The 19,488-nt window shown below is 34.7% G+C and overlaps 1 protein-coding gene across 1 annotated transcript in view; it reads right to left on the bottom strand.

The window, feature by feature from the left end:
- BRINP3 (BMP/retinoic acid inducible neural specific 3) overlaps window positions 1-19,488 on the bottom strand; it is a 505,257-nt gene that overhangs the window by 225,203 nt on the left and 260,566 nt on the right. The window contains 1 exon segment of the mRNA XM_020984424.2: window positions 7,700-7,890. Coding sequence (XP_020840083.1) covers window positions 7,700-7,890 — 191 coding nt within the window.

Genomic DNA, 19,488 nt, shown 5'->3' with positions numbered 1-19,488 from the left:
TGGCTTTGTTGTTTTCTTATGGTTGTATGTTTTGATCTTCTTTGTCACCAAAGTAAGACAATATAGTCTGACACTTTTTGTGCTGCTTGCTTATGATCCCAGCCAATTACCTGAGTTATAAACTCTTTGTTAAGGGAGGGGTCTGTTTCCAGTGTGGAGAATGTACTGTCCCAAGCTTCAAGGGTTTTGTGCAGCTGTTTTTGGAGATATTTCTTGGAATCTGTAAATTTTCAGTTCTTCCAAGGTGCTATGATCAAGGACGAGGTTCTTCCTCCTTTCTTGGCCTGTGCTCTGCTCTGTGAGTGACCACAAGCAGTCTTTCTGTCTTGGAACTGTGAGGAGAATTTCCTCTCCCCAGCCACTACAAGCTCTACCACGCCAGCACTCCTACTCACCGCAGGACTGCCACCCAGAACCGTGACCCAGATCCAAGCACAGGCAAAGCAAGAGAATCTTGCACCAGCAGAGAGATTCCTGCCATCCACCTCTGATCAGCCACTGGATTCCCCCTCAGTCTGTGGGAAGGAAGCTCAGAAGGCATCTGCCACCCTAGGGCCAAGCTCAGGGAATGGAGATGGGATTCTGCACTTCTCTCTCACCGCAGTAACAGACTTTTCCCACTGACCTTCTAAGTTGTCCCTGGTGTTTGTGGGTTGAGAAGTCTGGAAACCATCACAACTGCCTGCAACTGTCCTCTGAGGCCTGCTCCAGGTTCACTGCGGCCTGCACGCCCACACTGAACTGCGCTCCTCTTATTGCCTGGCATAATACACCTTTCTCATCAATCATCCAGGCTGTCTTTGGCTGGAAATTTGTTTCCCTGTTTTTGTGGGTTTTGCTGCCTTGGAATTTGTTTAGAGCCATTTTTATAGGTATTTGGAGGGGTTTGGGGGAGAGCTTAAGCAAGTCACTGCTTTTACTCTGCCATCTTGACTCTACCCCCCCAAGTTTCATTTTTTTAAGAGTATACAATCTGACAATGAGTTGATAACACATTCAATATACAGGGAAGGTATAAAGAGCCAGCTTAGTATTACAATTGGCTAGGAAGACATAATTCAAAAAGACAACTTGCAAATAGATACTTGAGAGTTCACTGTTTCTTAAAATCATGGAAAGATTATTATCTAACCATAGGTCAATATATTCAAGAAATGTCACAATTTTAAGTAATACCTAAATTTCTCTACTTTATACACATATTATTCTCTCCCAACATCAATTTCATTAATTTTTTTTGCAAGAGAAGCAGAGAAATAGCATGAAATTTTGTCTTGGTCCAACAAAAAAAATTTCTGTTTAATATGAATGTATAAGTATAGCCTATATCAGATTATACAACATCTTGGGGATGGGGAAGGGGAAAGAGGGGAAGAACATTCAAAATTCAGAATCTTATGGAAGTGATTGTTGGAAACTAAAAATAAATTATTAAAAATATTTCAAGGATGTAGTTAAATAGACAGTGAGGTTGTCTGGTACCATTTATTAAAATATCCTTCTAGAAATTAACCATTATATTATTGAATAGTGAAATAATTTTCTATTTTTTTTTTTGGTTAGGTAGACTACTTGGAAGTATATGGGAAGTTGCTTAAAATTGTATTCCATCCACTTTTAAATAAACATAAATTCAAAAATTGAATGTGATAGCCCATAGGAGATTCTCAAAGTAGCCTACAATTCAGTAGTAATTTATATTGTAACCAACTTATATCAATACTTCAAGAATCTTGTATGTTGCCAGGGAATAAACCCTCAACACAGACATCACCCCTCTCTAGGTTAGTAAGTGGACTTCATAAGTTGCTGCAGCCAAAATATCTTTTTCTTTTAATGAGTCTCTCAACCCTGGGCACAGCTGGTGATGAGCTTCTATTTCCATAACTAGGCTTGGTCCTAAGACAAGACATTTAAACACCATGATCAGGTCTATATTCAAAGCATTTTCAACAGGCAACCTGCCAGATTTGCCACATTTCCAATGAGCTTGAGCTTGGGCTTCACTGGCACAGACTTTAAAAAAACTCAGGGTCATACTACCAGCACATTTTTATTAAAAATAAGAAACTGAAAAATATTCCTAATAAATATTGTTACTAAAATTTTAACTATGACTTTTCTAAATTAGATCCAAGCCAAGTAATCAAAGTAGATTCATTTTCTATATTTTTAAGATGAAACTTTTATATTGCAATACTGATTAATTTTCAAATGATATATACTTTGTCCTGGCATGGCTTTTTTCACTCAGATGCTTTAAACAACTAAAGATTCTCCTTTTCCCTATTCACTTGTGCTCTCTACTTCTGTATTCAGTCCAGGCATATAGTATTTGATTTCAGTATTTGCCCCATATTGTATTATGATGAAACATATTACAAAAATAATCATGAAATATATTCCACAGCCAAAATCAATACCTCCTAGGTGTACAATCTATCTATAAAATGACTCTTTAAATGGAAATGTTTATTTTAGATATTTAAACAGTTATGTAGTTTCGATGTCTCTTTCCAAAATACAAACAAGACAAAAAACTCTCTTGATAAATAGTTCAGGCAATTGGTGAAATGTAGTAAAGGATTTTTTTTCCTTTACAGATTTTTTTTTCTTTTTTAAAAATTTATTTATTTTAGGGTTTCAACATTCACTTCCACAAGATTTTGAGTTCTAAATTTTCTCCCCATCTCATCCTTCCCCCCCACCCCAAGATGGCATGCATTCTGTATACCTCTTCTCTTATTTTGCCCTCCCTTCTATCTCTTCCCCCACTTCTCTCATCACCTTCCCCTTCTATTTTCCCGTAGGGCAGGATAGATTTCTATACCACAGAGAGGTTTTTAAAGTTACTGACATCTGTATGAAGGTAATGCAACCATTAGATTCAACTGTCATAGAACAACTAATTAAAAGTATCTGATAGGCTCCATTTATTAAGGTCATCATTAATAATTCAAATATCCTAATATAGCGCTTAATGTGTTGATAGTTACATAAGCAAAATGAACCTCTGGCAGGTGCAATCAAGCTGGAAAGTCTTAGAATATGGACATACTCAAGGATTTTCTTGTCATCAGAGGACAACTCCAACTAAATTCAAAAGGCTTGTCACTTGGAGACAGGCCACTAAGTGATGAATGTTTTAGCTATGGCAACTCAAAACACAGAACAGCTTTGTACAAACTATGCCAGTAGAGGGAATAACCATACTGATAAAATTATAGACCCTGAAGTGTCAACATCAATAATATTTGTAGCTGACTCCTTTTCATCAATGCGATATTATATCTCCCCCCAAAACAAATCAGTTCTCAAAAGCTCTTCAATTCAAGCAAAGGTATAGCTACATTTTAAAAACTAGTAGTTTGACCAAATTCAACAACAATCCCCTTATTTTTACCTGATCTGACAAAAGTTTTATCAATGGGTATAGAAATAGATTAAAGTCTAGATGATGCATTCATCACTTTTCATAAACTGTTATCATTTGACTATTCATAAAAATTCTCCAGAGAATAGTCAAAGATCATCCTGTCTCCCATAATACTTCTGTTTGAAGTTATTACTAATTAGGTTTCTTAGTTGATTTCTATGTAATGAATTCTGTGAATTTTCCAAGTAACTCAGCAAAGGTTATACTTGATTATGATGTCAGAGAGAGCATTTAATTCGAAATCATTCTCCTTATATCTACAACTAAGGGATGATAGGAGATCAGCATGTTAAAGATATTTGCATTAGTCACTTAGATTCCTTATGTAATCTTAACAAATTATTTATTTTAATAATATTGACTCTCTCTCTGTAATGTACTCTGATGCTAAACTATCCAGGAATTAAAGGACAGGTACTCACTCAAAAATATATCATAGCTGATATTACTGAGCTTCACAATTGTTTTAAGAGCCATAGAATTAAAAAAAAAGTTAGATTATTATTACTGTATAACATGATCCTTTTACAATTAAACTTTTAGAATGAGTCACTATATTTATAGAAGCTATTTCATCAGTTTCAATTCTCAACCCCTTGCAATCTGACTCCTAAGCCTACCTTTCGGCTGCAACTGTTCTCACCAATGTCACTGATGATCTCTTAACTGCTAAGTCTAATGGTCTTCTCTCAGTGTTCATTCTGTTTAACCTTTCAACAATTTCTGACTTTGTTGATCAATTACCTACATTTACTGGATACTCTCTTCTCCCTGGCCTTCTGTAATATTGTTCTTTCTTGATTTTTTTCTGACCTTTCTAACCATTATTGATCTGTAAGTGCTAATAAAACTCCAAACCCTGTTCTGGGACCTCTTCTCTCTATATAACCCTTCTTTTAATAATCTTATGAGCTCCCATGGGTTCAGTTATCATCTATATGCAAATGACTTCTAAACCATATATCAATCCTTAATCTTGTCCTAACCTCTAGCCCTATATTACCATTTGTTTCCTAGGAAGCTCTACCTGAAAATCCAGTAGGCATCATTAGAACTCATTATGTCCAAAATATAACATATTCTATATTCCACAAAACCTATCCCCACTCCAAAGATTTTTTTTTTGGTGGTACCAACATCCTCTCAGTTACCTAAGTTCGTATTCATGGAGTCAGGCTTAACTCTTCTTTCTTCTTTCTCCCACCCATACCAATATCCCATCACTTGCAAATTATTATAAATTCTATCTTCACAATGTTCCCATCGGCCCTCACTAACCACCCTATCTTATATTCTCATCACATGTCAATTGGACTAGTCCAGAAGCCTTCTAAACCATCTCCCTGATTTATCTTTCTCCTCTCTTCAACCCATTCATCATATAACTGCCAAACTGATATTGCTAAAATACAGAAAAGACCATGACTCTGCCCTCTTCAAAAATCTTCAGGGGTTCCCTATTGCCTCTAAAATGATGTGCCAAAAACCTCAACTTGGCATCCAAAGTCCTCCAAAACATGGAGAACTATGATCTTATTTCTTATTTCTCTCCATCACAAACTCTCTGTTGTGGTCAACTTGCTGGCTAGTCATTCATCACACAGCATTCTATTTCTTGATTCGTTGCCTTTGAAAAGATTCTTCCTCCTATCTGAAATGTATTTTCTTCCTCACTTTTCCCACTTAAAATACCAAGCTTTTTAAAAGGAAAAGATTAGATGGTACTGCCTACAAAATGCTTTTCTTGACCACGAGGTCTCCATTAGTGCCAGTAATGTTATCTCCCTCTTGCAATCACTTTACATAGGATATATAAGTATATATAAATATATTCAGTATAGATTTCAAGTTCATTGAAAAAAGATGTGCCAAGGCCAGGTATCCTCTAGTGATCCCCCCCACTTTCAAGCTCCCCTTTTGTGTGTTGTCTTCCCCCATTAGAAGGTAAGCTCTTCAAGAGGCAGAGATTATCTTGTGCCCAATGCTAAGCACAGTGCCTGGTGTATAGTAGTATATATAAGTGTATGTCTGTATGTGTGTCTGTGTTTGTATACATATACATTTATTTCTTTGTTTTGTGCATAATGCATTTGTAAAGTGGAAGGGAAATTACTTGAGGTCAGAGATTATTTTGTTGCTGTGTTTTTTTTTCTTGCTTTTTGGTGAGGCAAACAGGGTTAAGTGACTTGCCCAAGGTCATACAGCTAATAAGTGTCAAGTGTCTGAGGTCAGATTTGAACTCAGGTGTTCCTAAATCCAGAGCTGGTACCTCTATCCACTGTGCCATCTAGCTGCCTCAAAAGCTGTATGCCTGTTTTTTTTTGGGGGGGGGTAAGGCAGTTGGGGTTAAGTGACTTGCCCAGGGTCACACAGCTGGTAAGTGTCAAGTGTCTGAGGTCACATTTGAACTCAGGTCCTCCTGACTCCAAGGCTGGAGCTCTATCCACTGTGCCACCTAGCTGTTCAGAGATTATTATTGTTATTTTTGGTAGAAAGGCAAGGGGGTGGCTTTTTATTACTAATATTCCATGCCTTGCCCAGATAACTGACTACAAATGTCTGGTGTCTTGAATTCAATAACTAAATCAGGAAACAAAAAATAATGCCCAAATTCTATGTCTAAGTTTGCTTATGCACCTCCTTATGAAGCCTTCACTGATCTACCCACGAGAAGTGATTTCCCTCTCCTTTGATTTGAACTTCATAACATATTTATCTTAAACTTAGGACCACCACATACTATCTTTTATTCTAGTAATTTGTAAACTTCTCATAGGATCAAAAGATTTAGAATTCAAAAGGTTCTTTTTTAGAAATCCACTCCAACTTCTTTATTTTATATTTAAGCTCCCTTTGTAGATTATAAACTTCTTGAGGTCAAACACTAGAGTATATTTACAATTTATCACTCAAATTTTCAACCTATTACTATACCTCACACATAGGAATTACTCAATAAATAAGTATTAGAGGAATGAACTTTCATTGTCACACATACCAGGGTTTAACGTCACATGATAGAAAAATGAAGTCATTGTTGTTATAAGACAAATTCAGGAATAAGAAAATATACTGGAAGTGATCATTGTGAATGTAATAATCATTACTTTTATCATAGAGAGGGGAGGGATTTAGCATCTGTTTAATGCCTCCTATGTGCCAAGTACTGTGGTAAGCATTTAACAAACATTATTTTATTTTTGTTATAATCATTATTATTAAGGAATAGGAGGTAGGAGAATAGGCGGTAGCTAGCTAAATGGCATAGTGGATAGAGAAACTGACCTGAGTTAGGAACACTTGAGTTCACATGTAGCCTCAAAAACTTACTAACTGATGAGGCTGACTTCTGCCCAGCAACAATGAGAACCTTGTCAAAATCTAAATCTGCCCAGTAACAAGGGAGCTGTATTTGTTGAGAAGAAAACCTTGTTATTTTCTTACATAGAAAATAACTAACCCCTATAATTTGTGCCCATATCCTTGAATGTTGTAAGTTAAGTTCCCTATTTTGTGACACATCCCTGAACTGTTCTGTGAAGTATCCAAAACATCTGCTTCCTCGTTCCTGCCTCCCCTTCCCTGTGGTCCCAACACATCAGCTTCCCCTTCCTGACATCCTTACCTGTGGTTAACTGCCCACAAAAGAGCATACCCCCATCCCTAGCTGAATGCCCAAAACTTGTGTATAAAAGCAAGCTCCCGTCTTTTCTCAAATGGCCAGTCCTTCTTCCAGGGCTAGCCCTCTGCTTTTGCATCAATAAAGCCCTCTTGACTAGGAGAACCTCTGTCCCCTGAATCCTTTCTGGACTAATCAACTCTGAACCTCATCTACCTATACACACACACACACATATAGATATATATATATCTATATCTATATATATCTATATCTATATCTATATATATATATATATATATATATATATATACACATATATATATACACATATATATATAACCATGGGCATGGTCAATTTATTTCTGTCTACCTTAGTTTCCTCATGTGTAAAATGGGGCTAATATAACAGCACTTACCTCCCAGTGTCATCGCAAGGATCAAATGAGATATTTATAAAACCTTTTTTATGTAAATGTAAGCTATTATTGTTAAAAAAAAAAGGGGGGGTTTTTCAGATATAAGTGAATAGCAAGAAAAGAGACACTAATACACAAGTACAGCTTTTCTTTTGATATTGTTAGTCTGGACTAATTTACATTTGTATCGTGATATCAATAAAAACTATTCTTTTAGAGTCATACCTCCCAGGGTAGCTGATAGCAAGAAGTGGGTCCCATATTTCTTGATGAGGTTTTCCGTGATTTGCTGAAGAGTGGGTCGACGTCCCAATAGCCTTATATTACGGAAGAATTCAGGGGCAAGAGGCAGTGGGGAACCAAGGAAATTTCTTCTCTCCACAGCAAGGTTATTTACTTTCCAGCGGCCAAACTCCCTGAAAAGCAAATGTACTTTTATTCATAAACACATATTCTATTCATATGTTTTCATTTGCAAAGTTTACTTGATAGTTAGCCTTGGGTCACTGTATTACAACAATTCTTTCTTGTAGTCCTTTGTCATATGCTCTATCGAGGAGAAGTGACATTTATAATGAATTTAAATACAGCGAATACTGCGTTACCAAAATATGAGGGAATGCTATAGTTTCCATTGATTTACATGATGACATGATACGAGAAGAGGGAAAGTAGTTGTGATGTATGTCATGCACAATATGGTGGCCTCAAAGTCAATAAGTTATCAGTTCCAGTTTTGCTTCTCACTCATACTAGCTATGTGACCATTGAAAAGTTATGAATCACTCTCAGAGCCCCCTGGCAATTCTCTACAGATCCCTTGCTAATCTGCATTGATGGAGTAAGTTTACACACCAATAAAATCATTGGTCCAGATCAAATTAGCAAACAAAACCTTAAGGAATAATCGGGAAATAGGCAGTCATTCTTTGAGAAGCTAAAGAAACTATTCCACTTCCTTATCTATTACATGTACTTCATTTCCCCCTACTTGTCTCAAAATGATATAGAAAAAAATCAACTAACTACATGCTGAAAAATTAAAATTAAAAAAATATTCAATAATTATCTTTCTGGAACTTAGGAGAAGCCTAGACCCTGACAAGAATCTTTACAAAAAGGCAGGATATCTTTTCTTTTCTTAAGAACTCTACAGCATGCAATATGGGACATGAACATGGGGTACATATTCTTTGAAATTCAGTCAAAGATGTTGTCTTTTCTGTGAATACCATGGCCTGTTGCTTTTGCTAACTAGATGTATAATTATGCTAGCTGCTTCAGAACAAGAATATTTTGTACTTTTCTCACTGAATAAATGTACTGACTGCTGTTTATCCCTTTTCTTCTGTGGATTATATACATGAGTATATTATTTCCATTTGGATGCTATAAAGATGATTCAACATCAAATATTCACTTTATAGACTTTCAAAATACTATAATAGTACACACAAATAAATAAAACATCTAGAGAGCATTCATAATTTTTAAATTGTCATGACATGACATGGCTTTAGTACTTAGACAGGTGGACATGTTGATTTAAGGCATACATCCAGGTGGAGATACACAACTATCTCATAGAAACACTGTCACCACCACAGCCCAACAACTCCCCTGAAGGCACAATCAAAAATTTCTCTAAACATGCCAAGACAAATTAGCATTTATTATCCCATCATGTTCTATCCTTACTTTTTCATAAGAATTATACTGGTGTTCTCACATGTACAAGGAATGAAGAATCCAATTTCATAAATGTATTAGTTACTACTGAATACAAAGCACTATACTAGGCATTGGTGATACATAAATAAAACAATACAGATCCTGTCTTTAAGGAGCTTACACAAACAAAAAGATGTGCCAAGTAACTTAGAAATAACATAATAGGTAAAATGCAAAGGATAACTGAAGACAAAAGAGTGTCTTGTCATAGATTATAGAATTCAAAAGCTATAAAGAAACTTCACTATTATACAATCCAACCTGCTTCCTAAAGTAGGAATAGTCTATAAATTCTCTCAAAAAGTAAACAATCTTACAACCACTACTCAAAGATATCTAGAGATGGGGAACTGGCATGATGGAAGAATGGCATCGGAGCTAGGCATTGTAAAAAGGGAAGAATTTTGAGAGGAAATGAGATGGCAAAGAAGAAAGCGATATAGTCTTGCTCCCCAGATAACTACTGAAATGAAGATCTCAGACTAGCGCCAGACTAAGTACTGTTTAAAAATATAAGGAGAAACTATAATGTGTTATCTATCCTATCAAATATCACAAATCTGATACACAGGTCAAAGTGATAAATACAGAAAGTATGGAGCAGGAGAAGCCAGCACCATTGACCCACATTTTGACTGCAGAAAAGGGCAATCATGTTGTTGCTCTAAATTAGGAAAGAAGATTTTGGAGTTACAACGTGGGAGCAAAAGAGGGCCACGGCTATGTTGACAATCCACAATCTTACAGGACCATTAAAGTCCTGGTAAACGTGCACAAACTTAGCCCTAACTCAAAGTCCCAATATGAAAAATGAGACTGGGAGAATTCGTTTTTATTTCAATTAAAAGATTAAAAGCTATTGTGAGACCAGGTATATTACAAGAAACAAACCTAGAAAAGAAGAATAACTGCAGAATACTTATAATCAAGGCCACACACATACACAATAACTTGCACACTAGATTAATTAGAATTTCTAGAATATTAAGAATAATATTATTATATAATGTAATGTATATGGTATGTATGTATAAAATTATATTTTCTAGTATATGTCCTAAGCCCTTTAAAATTATTATCTCCTTTGATCATTACAACAAGGCTTAGAGGGAAGGTGTTGTTATTATATCGATTTTACAGATGAGACAACTAAGCCAAACAAAGGGTATGTGACTTGACAAATGTGATAAAGGCTAATAAGTGTCTGAGGCTGAATTTGAACTCAGATCTAACTGAATCCAGGCCTGGCACTCTATCTATAGAGTCACATAGCTGAAAGAATTTCTAAAAAAAAAATGAATTGAAAAGTTTTATTAAGGAAAAAAAATGAGAATTCCAAAGGAAAGAACTGGAAAATCAATAAAAGCTGTGGGAGAAAGACATGATAATTAAAAGTATAAGTGGTATGAAACCTTATACAAGTTAAACATTATCTGAAAATCAGCACTGACTAAAAAGAAGGTAATCAATCCATGAAAAAAACAACTATTAAAAGTCAAAAGATTGAAAAAAAGTTTTAGAAACTCTAAGGCATATTATATTAGAACTAATTATCTAAAAATGAACCAAGGTGAAGTAATTTAAAAATCATTAAAAACCCTGAAAAAAATCTAAAAGTCATAACCAAAAAAAAAAAAAAAAAAAGGAAAAAGCCTAAATATCATTTCAAAAAAATTTGTTAAAAAATACTGTCCAAACCGATTACAACAAGAGGACAGCTGGCCAAGATGGCAGAATAAAGGCAGGGTTTTGCCCAAGCTCTCCTAAATTCTCTTCCAAACAACTCCAAAGTAAGAATCAACAAATGGATGGGGTGACACTGTTTTCCCCTCCAAGGCAACTTAAAAGGTGAGGAAGAAAGGTTTATTTCACTGGGGTGGGAATGGAACTCAGTCCAGTGCAGGCCTTAGTTAACACAGCAAATCAGTACAATGCCTTGGGGAAAAATAATTGATAGCAGTGGCTTCTGGAGCTCTCAACCTATAGACTATAAGGGGGTCCAAAAATTGGTCAGAAAAAGATTATAGAGAACACTTTCCTGGCACTGGGGGTAGGTCTTGATTGCACTGCCCATGAGGGTTGCAGTCCCTGGAGAGGAAAAGAAATAGTATATAAGATTACGTGGTCCCAGGGGACTCTAGTCACAATAGCAGGACAGAAAAGAGTACTTGTGGTCACTTACAGACCAAAGCACAGAGCAGGAGAGCAGTTATCACATCTCTGCTTCAATCATACCACCTTGGAAGGAATGAATACATACAGACCGCCAAGAAGCCGCTGTGAAAACAGTAGCATGAAAAACATGAAGCTAGGGACAATGCCCCTTACACCCTAGGAGCACAGTCCAACTTTAACATAAAGTTAAAAGTCAAGAAATAGGCTGAGAAAATGAATAAACAACACACACACACAAAAAGAACCTGGCCGTAGAAAGTTACTGTAATGACAGGAAGATCAAAACAAAAATTCAGAAGAAGACAACAAAGTCAAAACACCTACCTCCACAGCCACAAAGATAAATGTATATTGGTCTCAGGCTCAAAAAGAATTCCGGAAAAGGCTCAAAAAAGATTTTGAAAATCAAATGAGAGAAGTAGGGGGAAAGAAATTAGAGTGATACAAGAAAACCATGAAAAAAAATTAACAGCTTCATGAAGGAGGTACACACACACAAAAAAAATACTGAAAAAATAACACAAAACATAGAAGACATTGAATGGTAAAAGAGGCACAAAAATTCATTGAAGAGAAGAACTACTAAATAGAGAATTTGGCTAAATAGAAAAACAAATGTGCAAAAATTTACTGAAGAGGAAAAGAAGAATTGAACAAATGGAAAAAGAGGTACAAAAATTCATTGAAGAAAAGAACTCCTTAAAAAGTAAAATTGACCAAGTGGAAAATGAGGTACAAAAGCTTACCAAAGAAGATAATTCCTTAAAAAATTAGAATTGGATAAGTGGAAACTAAAAACTTCATGAGAAATCAAGAAGCAATTAAATAAAAACAAAAATATGAAAAAACAAATGGAAAAAAATGTGAAATTTCTCTTTGGAAAAACAACCGATGTGGAAAATAGATTGAGGACAGACATTTAAGAATTATTAGATTGCCTAAAAGCCAGGATGAATGAGAAAAAAAAAAAGCCCAGACATCATTTAAAAAAATATCAAAGGAAACTGCCTTCATATCCTACAACCGCAGTGTAAAATAGGAATGAAAAGAATCCATCAATCACCTCCTGAAAGAGATCCCAAAATGAAAACTCCCAGGAATATTATTTAAAACATGATCATATAGATTTAGAAGTAAATTATACCATTCAAAAAGTAATTTCAATCTGTTACAGTTTGAAAAAAAAAGAAAAAGATTGGATATTATTATATTTCTTCTATGATACAAAAACAATTTTGTTTCACAAACCAAAGAGAGTTAAAACAGAGAAAGAAAACCATAGATCAATATGGTTTTGATAAAAAAAAAATAAAATGTAGCAAAGAGGTTATAGGAATATAACACAAAAATTATACTTGGAATCCAGGGTTTGTTTATTATTAGGAAAACTACCAACACAATAGACAATATTAATAGCAAGAACAAAAATTTATATGATTATATCAGTAGACATGAAAAAAATTTAAGAAAAAAACTATTAAAAAAAACCTAGGAAACATGGGGATAAACAGACCTTTCTTTAGCATGGTAAGTAGTTTATATCCAAAATCAAGTGCCTGAATCATCTGAAAGGGAGAGAAATTAGAATTCTTTCCAACAAGATAAGGGATAAAGCAAATATAACAATTTTTGCCACCATTATTTACAATGGTCCCTAATTGATAGTTATAATAATAAGACAAGAAATAGAAATTGGGGAAATAATCATAGGTAAAGAAGAAAAAAGGTTTTTTTTTCCAGCTCATAATGATTGTTTTCTTAGTACTAGAGAGTCATCCAAAATTAATTGAATAATTAAAAATTTTAGCAATATGGCAGGATATAAAATGAATCTATATAAGTCATCCATAATTTTGTATATTACCAACCAAACTCAGTAAGAAGAGTTAAAAATGAGTTTATTTTATAATAACTACAGTATTGGGTGCATAGTCAATGAAGCGCCGGGCCTGTAGTCATGAAGAATCATCTTTCTTAGTTCAACTTAACAGCATTTACTAGCTGTGTGACCCTGGGCAAGTCACTTAACCCTGTTTGCCTCAAATACCTCATCTATAAAATGAGCTGGAGAAAGCAATGGCAAATCACTCCAGTACCTTTGCCAAGAAAACCCAAAAAGGGGTCATGAAGAATCAGAAATGACTGAATGGATACATGCCAAGATACATATAGAACTATATTAATACACCTACAAACTGTGGGGTTTTTTTAACAGAAGTGAATAATTGGAGAAATATTAATTGCAAATGAAAGAAAAATACAAATCAATTTCTGAACCAATGTAATAAAAATGACATTGCTACCTATAATAATTTGCTCATTACTATTCCATACCAATACCATACCAATCAAATTACTATGAATTTTGTGCAACTAAATAATGATAATAATAACAACAACAAAATTGACCTAGAGGAATAAAAGGTCAAAAATTTCATGAGAAATAATGAAAAAAAGTAAAAAGGAAGAGGGCTCTAGCACTAATAAATATCAAAGTGTAATATGAAGTAGCAATTTTTTTTAATTGATGCTAGCGAATAGAGAGATTGAGTGTTGGAATAAACTAGATATGTAACATACCAAAACCAATAAACTTCATACAATATAGGTAAAAAACTCACGGCCTATGGGCTATAAGCAGCCTGCAAAGAGTATGGCCCAAAACTGATTAAAATGTAATTGGGAAATGTTTAACAAAATAAATACAAATATAATACAACATAGATAATGTTGATTTGTGGCTTGATAAGTTAATATAAAGACCAGCAGGGATCTAATTTATATCTGTCTTTGACACTACTAGATTAGTTCATGTTAGATAAACTTAAACCCAGTCATTTACTGGGATGAAGAGGAATCATTATGTCACACAAGTATCTTGAAAAAACTCTACAAAAGTCTATCAGAAATTAAGCATAGACCAACACCTTACATTAATACTAAAACAAGCTCCAAATGAATCTGAGACCCGGATATAAAAGGTCAAATCAGACCCAAAAAGAGGCCCAAGCAAGAAATTACCTTTTTGAACTATCGCTACCACACGAATGCATGACTAAATAAAAGATAAAAGAGGGGTACAAAAAATAAAACGTAATTTCCATTGCATAAAATTTGGAGAATGGCAGGACAAATTAGGGTATATGAATAAAATAGCATATTCTTTTGCCATAATAAATGATGAAACTACATTTTCAAGGAAACCTGGGAAGTCATTATGGATTAAAATAAAGTGAGCAAAACAAGGAAAGAAGACATCAGGGACATAGATAGTATTGAGAACATCAACATTTACAAAATAGGAATAGATGAGTGAATCAGCTTTACATTGTCAATTATATTATAGAACAAACTATTAAAAATTTACACAACATCTACTTTCTCACTAATCAAAAACTCACAGATCATAACTTAATATCATTTTAGTCTTCCTCAGATTTAAATTATAGTATATTTTAAAAAATCATTACCACTTTTCAACCTAGAGTAAAAAGTTCTCCCATGTAATTCTCCTCTGTTGTTGTTGTTCAGTTATTTCAGACGTGTCTGATTCTTTGTGATTCAATTTGGGTTTTCTTGGCAAAGATACAGGAGTGGTTAGCTTTTGCCTTCTCCAGCTCATTTTACAGATGAAAAAACTGAGGTAAATGGGAAGTTAAGTAGTTAAGTGACTTGTCCAGGGCCACACAGATAATCAGTGTCTGAGGGCTGATTTGAACTCAGGAAGATGAGGGGTCGTTTTTGTTTTTTGTGCTTCAACCCTGTCACTCTATCCACCGTACCACCTAACTACCCCTCTATTACTAGTTTGGTTTTTGGTTTGTTTGTTTTTCTGCAACTCGTTTACAGATTATTTATTCAGCCTGCTATTAATTAAACAGACTAATTTGTTTTCTAGAACACCTATTTCCTTTCAAGTAATCTAATGTTGGTCTGTAATATCCTGCCTCTTTGCCTTTGTGCATGGCAAGAGCTAGAACATTTGTGCCATTCCCTCTGTCCTCTCTGCTTTCTCTTGCAGCATGTTAAATGCCTCTATGTTAAAAGCATAAAAGATACAAGGAAGTTTGTTTTTTTTCTTCAAGTGAAGTTTCCAGTTAACTTTTATCATATTTAGTTCCCTCCTTTCCCCAACTTTATCAATTAACCCTTTATCAATTAATTCTCATAGACTTTCTTCTTTTTCCAACTATAAAATCAATCAAGTCAGAACAGATTGTTTTAAATGTGAAGCCTTTTGGAGAAAGGAGGAACTGGGAAGGAAGGCAGAGATTTAAACTCATTTCCTCACAGCCCCAAGGCTGGAGGCTGTTTTAAGAAGCATTGAAGATTGGGGTGGACTAGATTTGTGAGCCTAGTGTAGCATAGATACAAACTAAGCCACTTACAGAAAACTGTTCTTTGTAAAGACAGACACTTTTTGAATAACAGAATGGAAAAATCAAGTTCTGAAATCCAATTTCTGGTTGGGTAGTTATGGTTATCGTGCCTGTGAGTTAATATGGCTGTGCTTATATAGTCATATGCCTACTTGTCAAACCTAACACATGTCATCAATATAATACAGAATGTGCATTTATAAACAAAACATTTTAAAGGCAGATTGAGAGCAGTTTAAAACTGCTTTATTTTCTTTGTTGTTTCTGCTCACCCTCGATTATTTTTATTGTGTTGTTCTTTCTGTTATAGCAATAGCAATCACATGAAATATCAAGGAAACATAGAACACGGTCACCCTAGGCTATCATTTTGAAGTCAATAAGCTTGAGTACCTGATACTGACATCTATTTTTCCACACTCTAAATAGGTCAGGTTATTTGATTTTTCTGAAAATAACTCAACAGTACCCATAGGTATCACAACAAGGAAACTCTATTCATAATCCTTATCTTATAAATCATGCAGAAAATATTACATTTTTGTCTATTTCTGGAGAAACTATCTGTAAATACAAAATGTAAGGTTCAGAATGTTTATTGTAAAATAGGCCTATTTTCTGTGCTGAGTCAGTGATTTATGGTAAGGAATCCACTCTGTACTCTGCCTTTTTTTCCTGCTAGTTGACTTCTTTTTCTTGCGATTATAAGGGGAAGTGGTACTGTCATAAACATAGTCAAAAGTAGAAGGGACATTAGAGAACATCTGGTGCTTATCATTTTATAATTGAGGAAACTAGAATATTAGGTGAAATGACTTTTAAGTAGCAAAGTGATGATTTGAAATTAAATATTCTGATTCCAAGGCTATGCTCCTTTCAGCTGACTATACTACCCACTCTTAGGCAATTGGATTTTTCCTTAAAATGGATATCATTAAGATATATACAAATTTCACTGGTTCAGTTCCAGATTGTTGACCAAAATGTCCTGTTTCTCAATTTTATTATCTCATTTTAATGGAGGCCTACAATATATTGCATTTCCCATTGACTTCTACAAAATTGTCTCGGTCTTTCTATATCTTCCAACAAGCATCCTTTCTATTCCAGATTACTTGCTTAGCAAACTCCATTGGGGTCTCTGTGAACTATAAGTTAGACCCTTGGGTGTGTTAAATTAAGGTAAACTGAAAGACAATGGTCTGAGAATAATTAATTTATTAGTTAGGCTATCAGTAACCAATAAATTGGGGCTTCTATGTGGTTCAGTGGATAGAGCATCAGGCCTGGAATCAGGAAGACCTGAGTTCAAATCCAACCTTAGACACTTAATAGCTGTGTGACCCCGGGCGAGTCACTTAACCCTGTTTGCTTCAGTAGTTTTTTTACCCTTAAAATGAGCTGGAGAAGGAAATGGCAAACCACATTGGGAAAGAAAGAAAGAAAGAAAGAAAGAAAGAAAGAAAGAAAGAAAGAAAGAAAGAAAGAAAGAAAGAAAGAAAGAAAGAAAGAAAGAAAGAAAGAAAGAAAGAAAGAAAGAAGAAAGAAGAAAGAAAGAAAGAAAGAAAGAAGGAAGGAAGGAAGGAAGGAAGGAAGGAAGGAAGGAAGGAAGGAAGGAAGGAAGGAAGGAAGGAAGGAAGGAAGGAAGGAAGGAAGGAAGGAAGGAAGGAAGGAAGGAAGGAAGGAAGGAAGGAAGGAAGGAAGAAACCCAAATGGGGTAAAGAAGAGTTGGACAAGATCGAAAGGACTCAACAGCAACAACAAACTCAGAAATTCCCTGGGCTCTTCCAATGACCAAAGACCCTGAGTGAGGGCTGAAAGGGTCTTTTAAACACAGATGTGTCTTTCTTCTGATTGGCCTGATAGTACATCATTTAAACTTCCCCTGGCAATAGTTAGGCAGTCCCAACAGGTAGGCATTTTAAGGAGGATATGGATTAAGAGTCAATTCAGCTCCTCCTCATTAATTCCTCTTTGGCAGATGAGAATAATCCTCAGATGATAGGATTAGTCTACAGATATGGCTATAGTCTTTCAGGGCTCTGATTGAATCAACCTGAATTTGAGTTAAGTAGGTGGTGAATGAGGTTAGAAAGGTGGACAATACCAGGGTGGACATACAAAATAAAATAACAGAATTGAGACACAAAGGACTGGAAGCTACTTGAGTTAAGGGCTGAGGTAATTTTCAAAAGCAAAAGCATTATGTTTAGGTAAGTTTCTCTGAAATACAGGTAAAGCGTGAAGTTGTAAGGGTAAGGAGTTTAGAGTCACGTGTTTTGGGAGAGTATTAAACCTATGCCAGCTTGACTGTGTCTTAAAATTAGAATTAAAATCAATTTTCAGTTTTATAGGTGGGAAGACGAGGAGAGCATAATTCAATAACATGATATGTTTCTCTTAAGGAAAATGAAATAATGTAAACATGCAAAAGTGGTCAAAGATATTTGAGATTTGGGGATATTTTTAAATAATGATAGATCATGGGAAGATATATAGTCCAATCACACTGGCCTTATAGTTCTTTGTCACATATAACATTCTATTCCCCACCTACATGCCTTTGCACAAACTAAACCCTCCAAGGGGAAGTGGTGCCTCTCAGACGTCTCTAAACAACAGATCATGGCTATAATCTCATCAAATTGGCCAGTAGCATTATAATCGAGTAATTTTTCTATCTATGGCTGCAACTGCATACATGCTATATATAATATATGATATACACTAAATTATATTTATTTGAAAGGTTTTTTCTATTATTTCAATGCACAGAAATGACACTGTTTTATATTTGGCTAGTAAAAAGAGTTACATTACTAATGGAGAACTCTAACTGCTGGGCTCTGAAGACAGGGTTTTTCAGGCAGCTACATGCTAGAGGTTATAGGGCATACATTATTTTCCCCTTCCACACTGACAATCTCATACAGTCTTTCCTTTAGAATAGTGAAGTTTCTTAATGCTTTAGGACATTATCAAAAGCAATGAGTATCATCCATATAATGTTTATATATACATAATTAAGTACAAATTATTTACTAATAAATTATTACATTTTACCAAATAGCCAAACTCTGAAAAAATCTTACTAGACAACTGGTAATTCTGTGTTAAATTTCTGAAGGTCTGCAAAGAAATTTGGACTCATTGTATTCATGATTATATTACTAGAGACAATGAATTAAAGATAGAGTTGCTGGGAATTTTTGAATGAAAGTTCTCTTAAGTACATTATTGCTAAATTTTTTAGTAGCTTTAAATTCCACTAACTCTGAATATACTCTGAAATTTTAAGGTAAATATTACCTAACTTAATTTAATATAACATCATTTAAAAGTGTTTTCCAGTTAACAAATTAAGGTATCTAACCACTATGAAATACCACTGAATTTCAGTAACACCCTCATTCATTGTCATCATCCAATAGAAGAGGTTAATACTACATTATGTATACATGCTTTATAAAGCATATTGTACATACTATATTAGAGCTTTAGTTTTTTCTTCTACTTCATATGTCACATAAATACCACTGTTCTACAATTGGTTAGTAAGGAGATATAAGTAAAGGATAGGAATGACCACTGGGCATTTTTTCAGGCAACTATAGGTAAAGTAGCTCAAGGATAAGACATAAATTATTTTTCTCCCTTCTCAACTTAATATTCCAACACCTTATTTTCTTTAAAAGCAATAGGATTTCTTAATGCTTCAGGGCCCCAGAA

Source organism: Phascolarctos cinereus, unplaced genomic scaffold, assembly GCF_003287225.1.
Source record: "Phascolarctos cinereus isolate Bilbo 61053 unplaced genomic scaffold, phaCin_HiC Scaffold_5;HRSCAF=322, whole genome shotgun sequence".
NCBI lineage: Eukaryota > Metazoa > Chordata > Mammalia > Diprotodontia > Phascolarctidae > Phascolarctos > Phascolarctos cinereus.
Note: the sequence above shows the minus strand (reverse complement) of the source record. Positions and strands in the feature narration are given on the sequence as shown.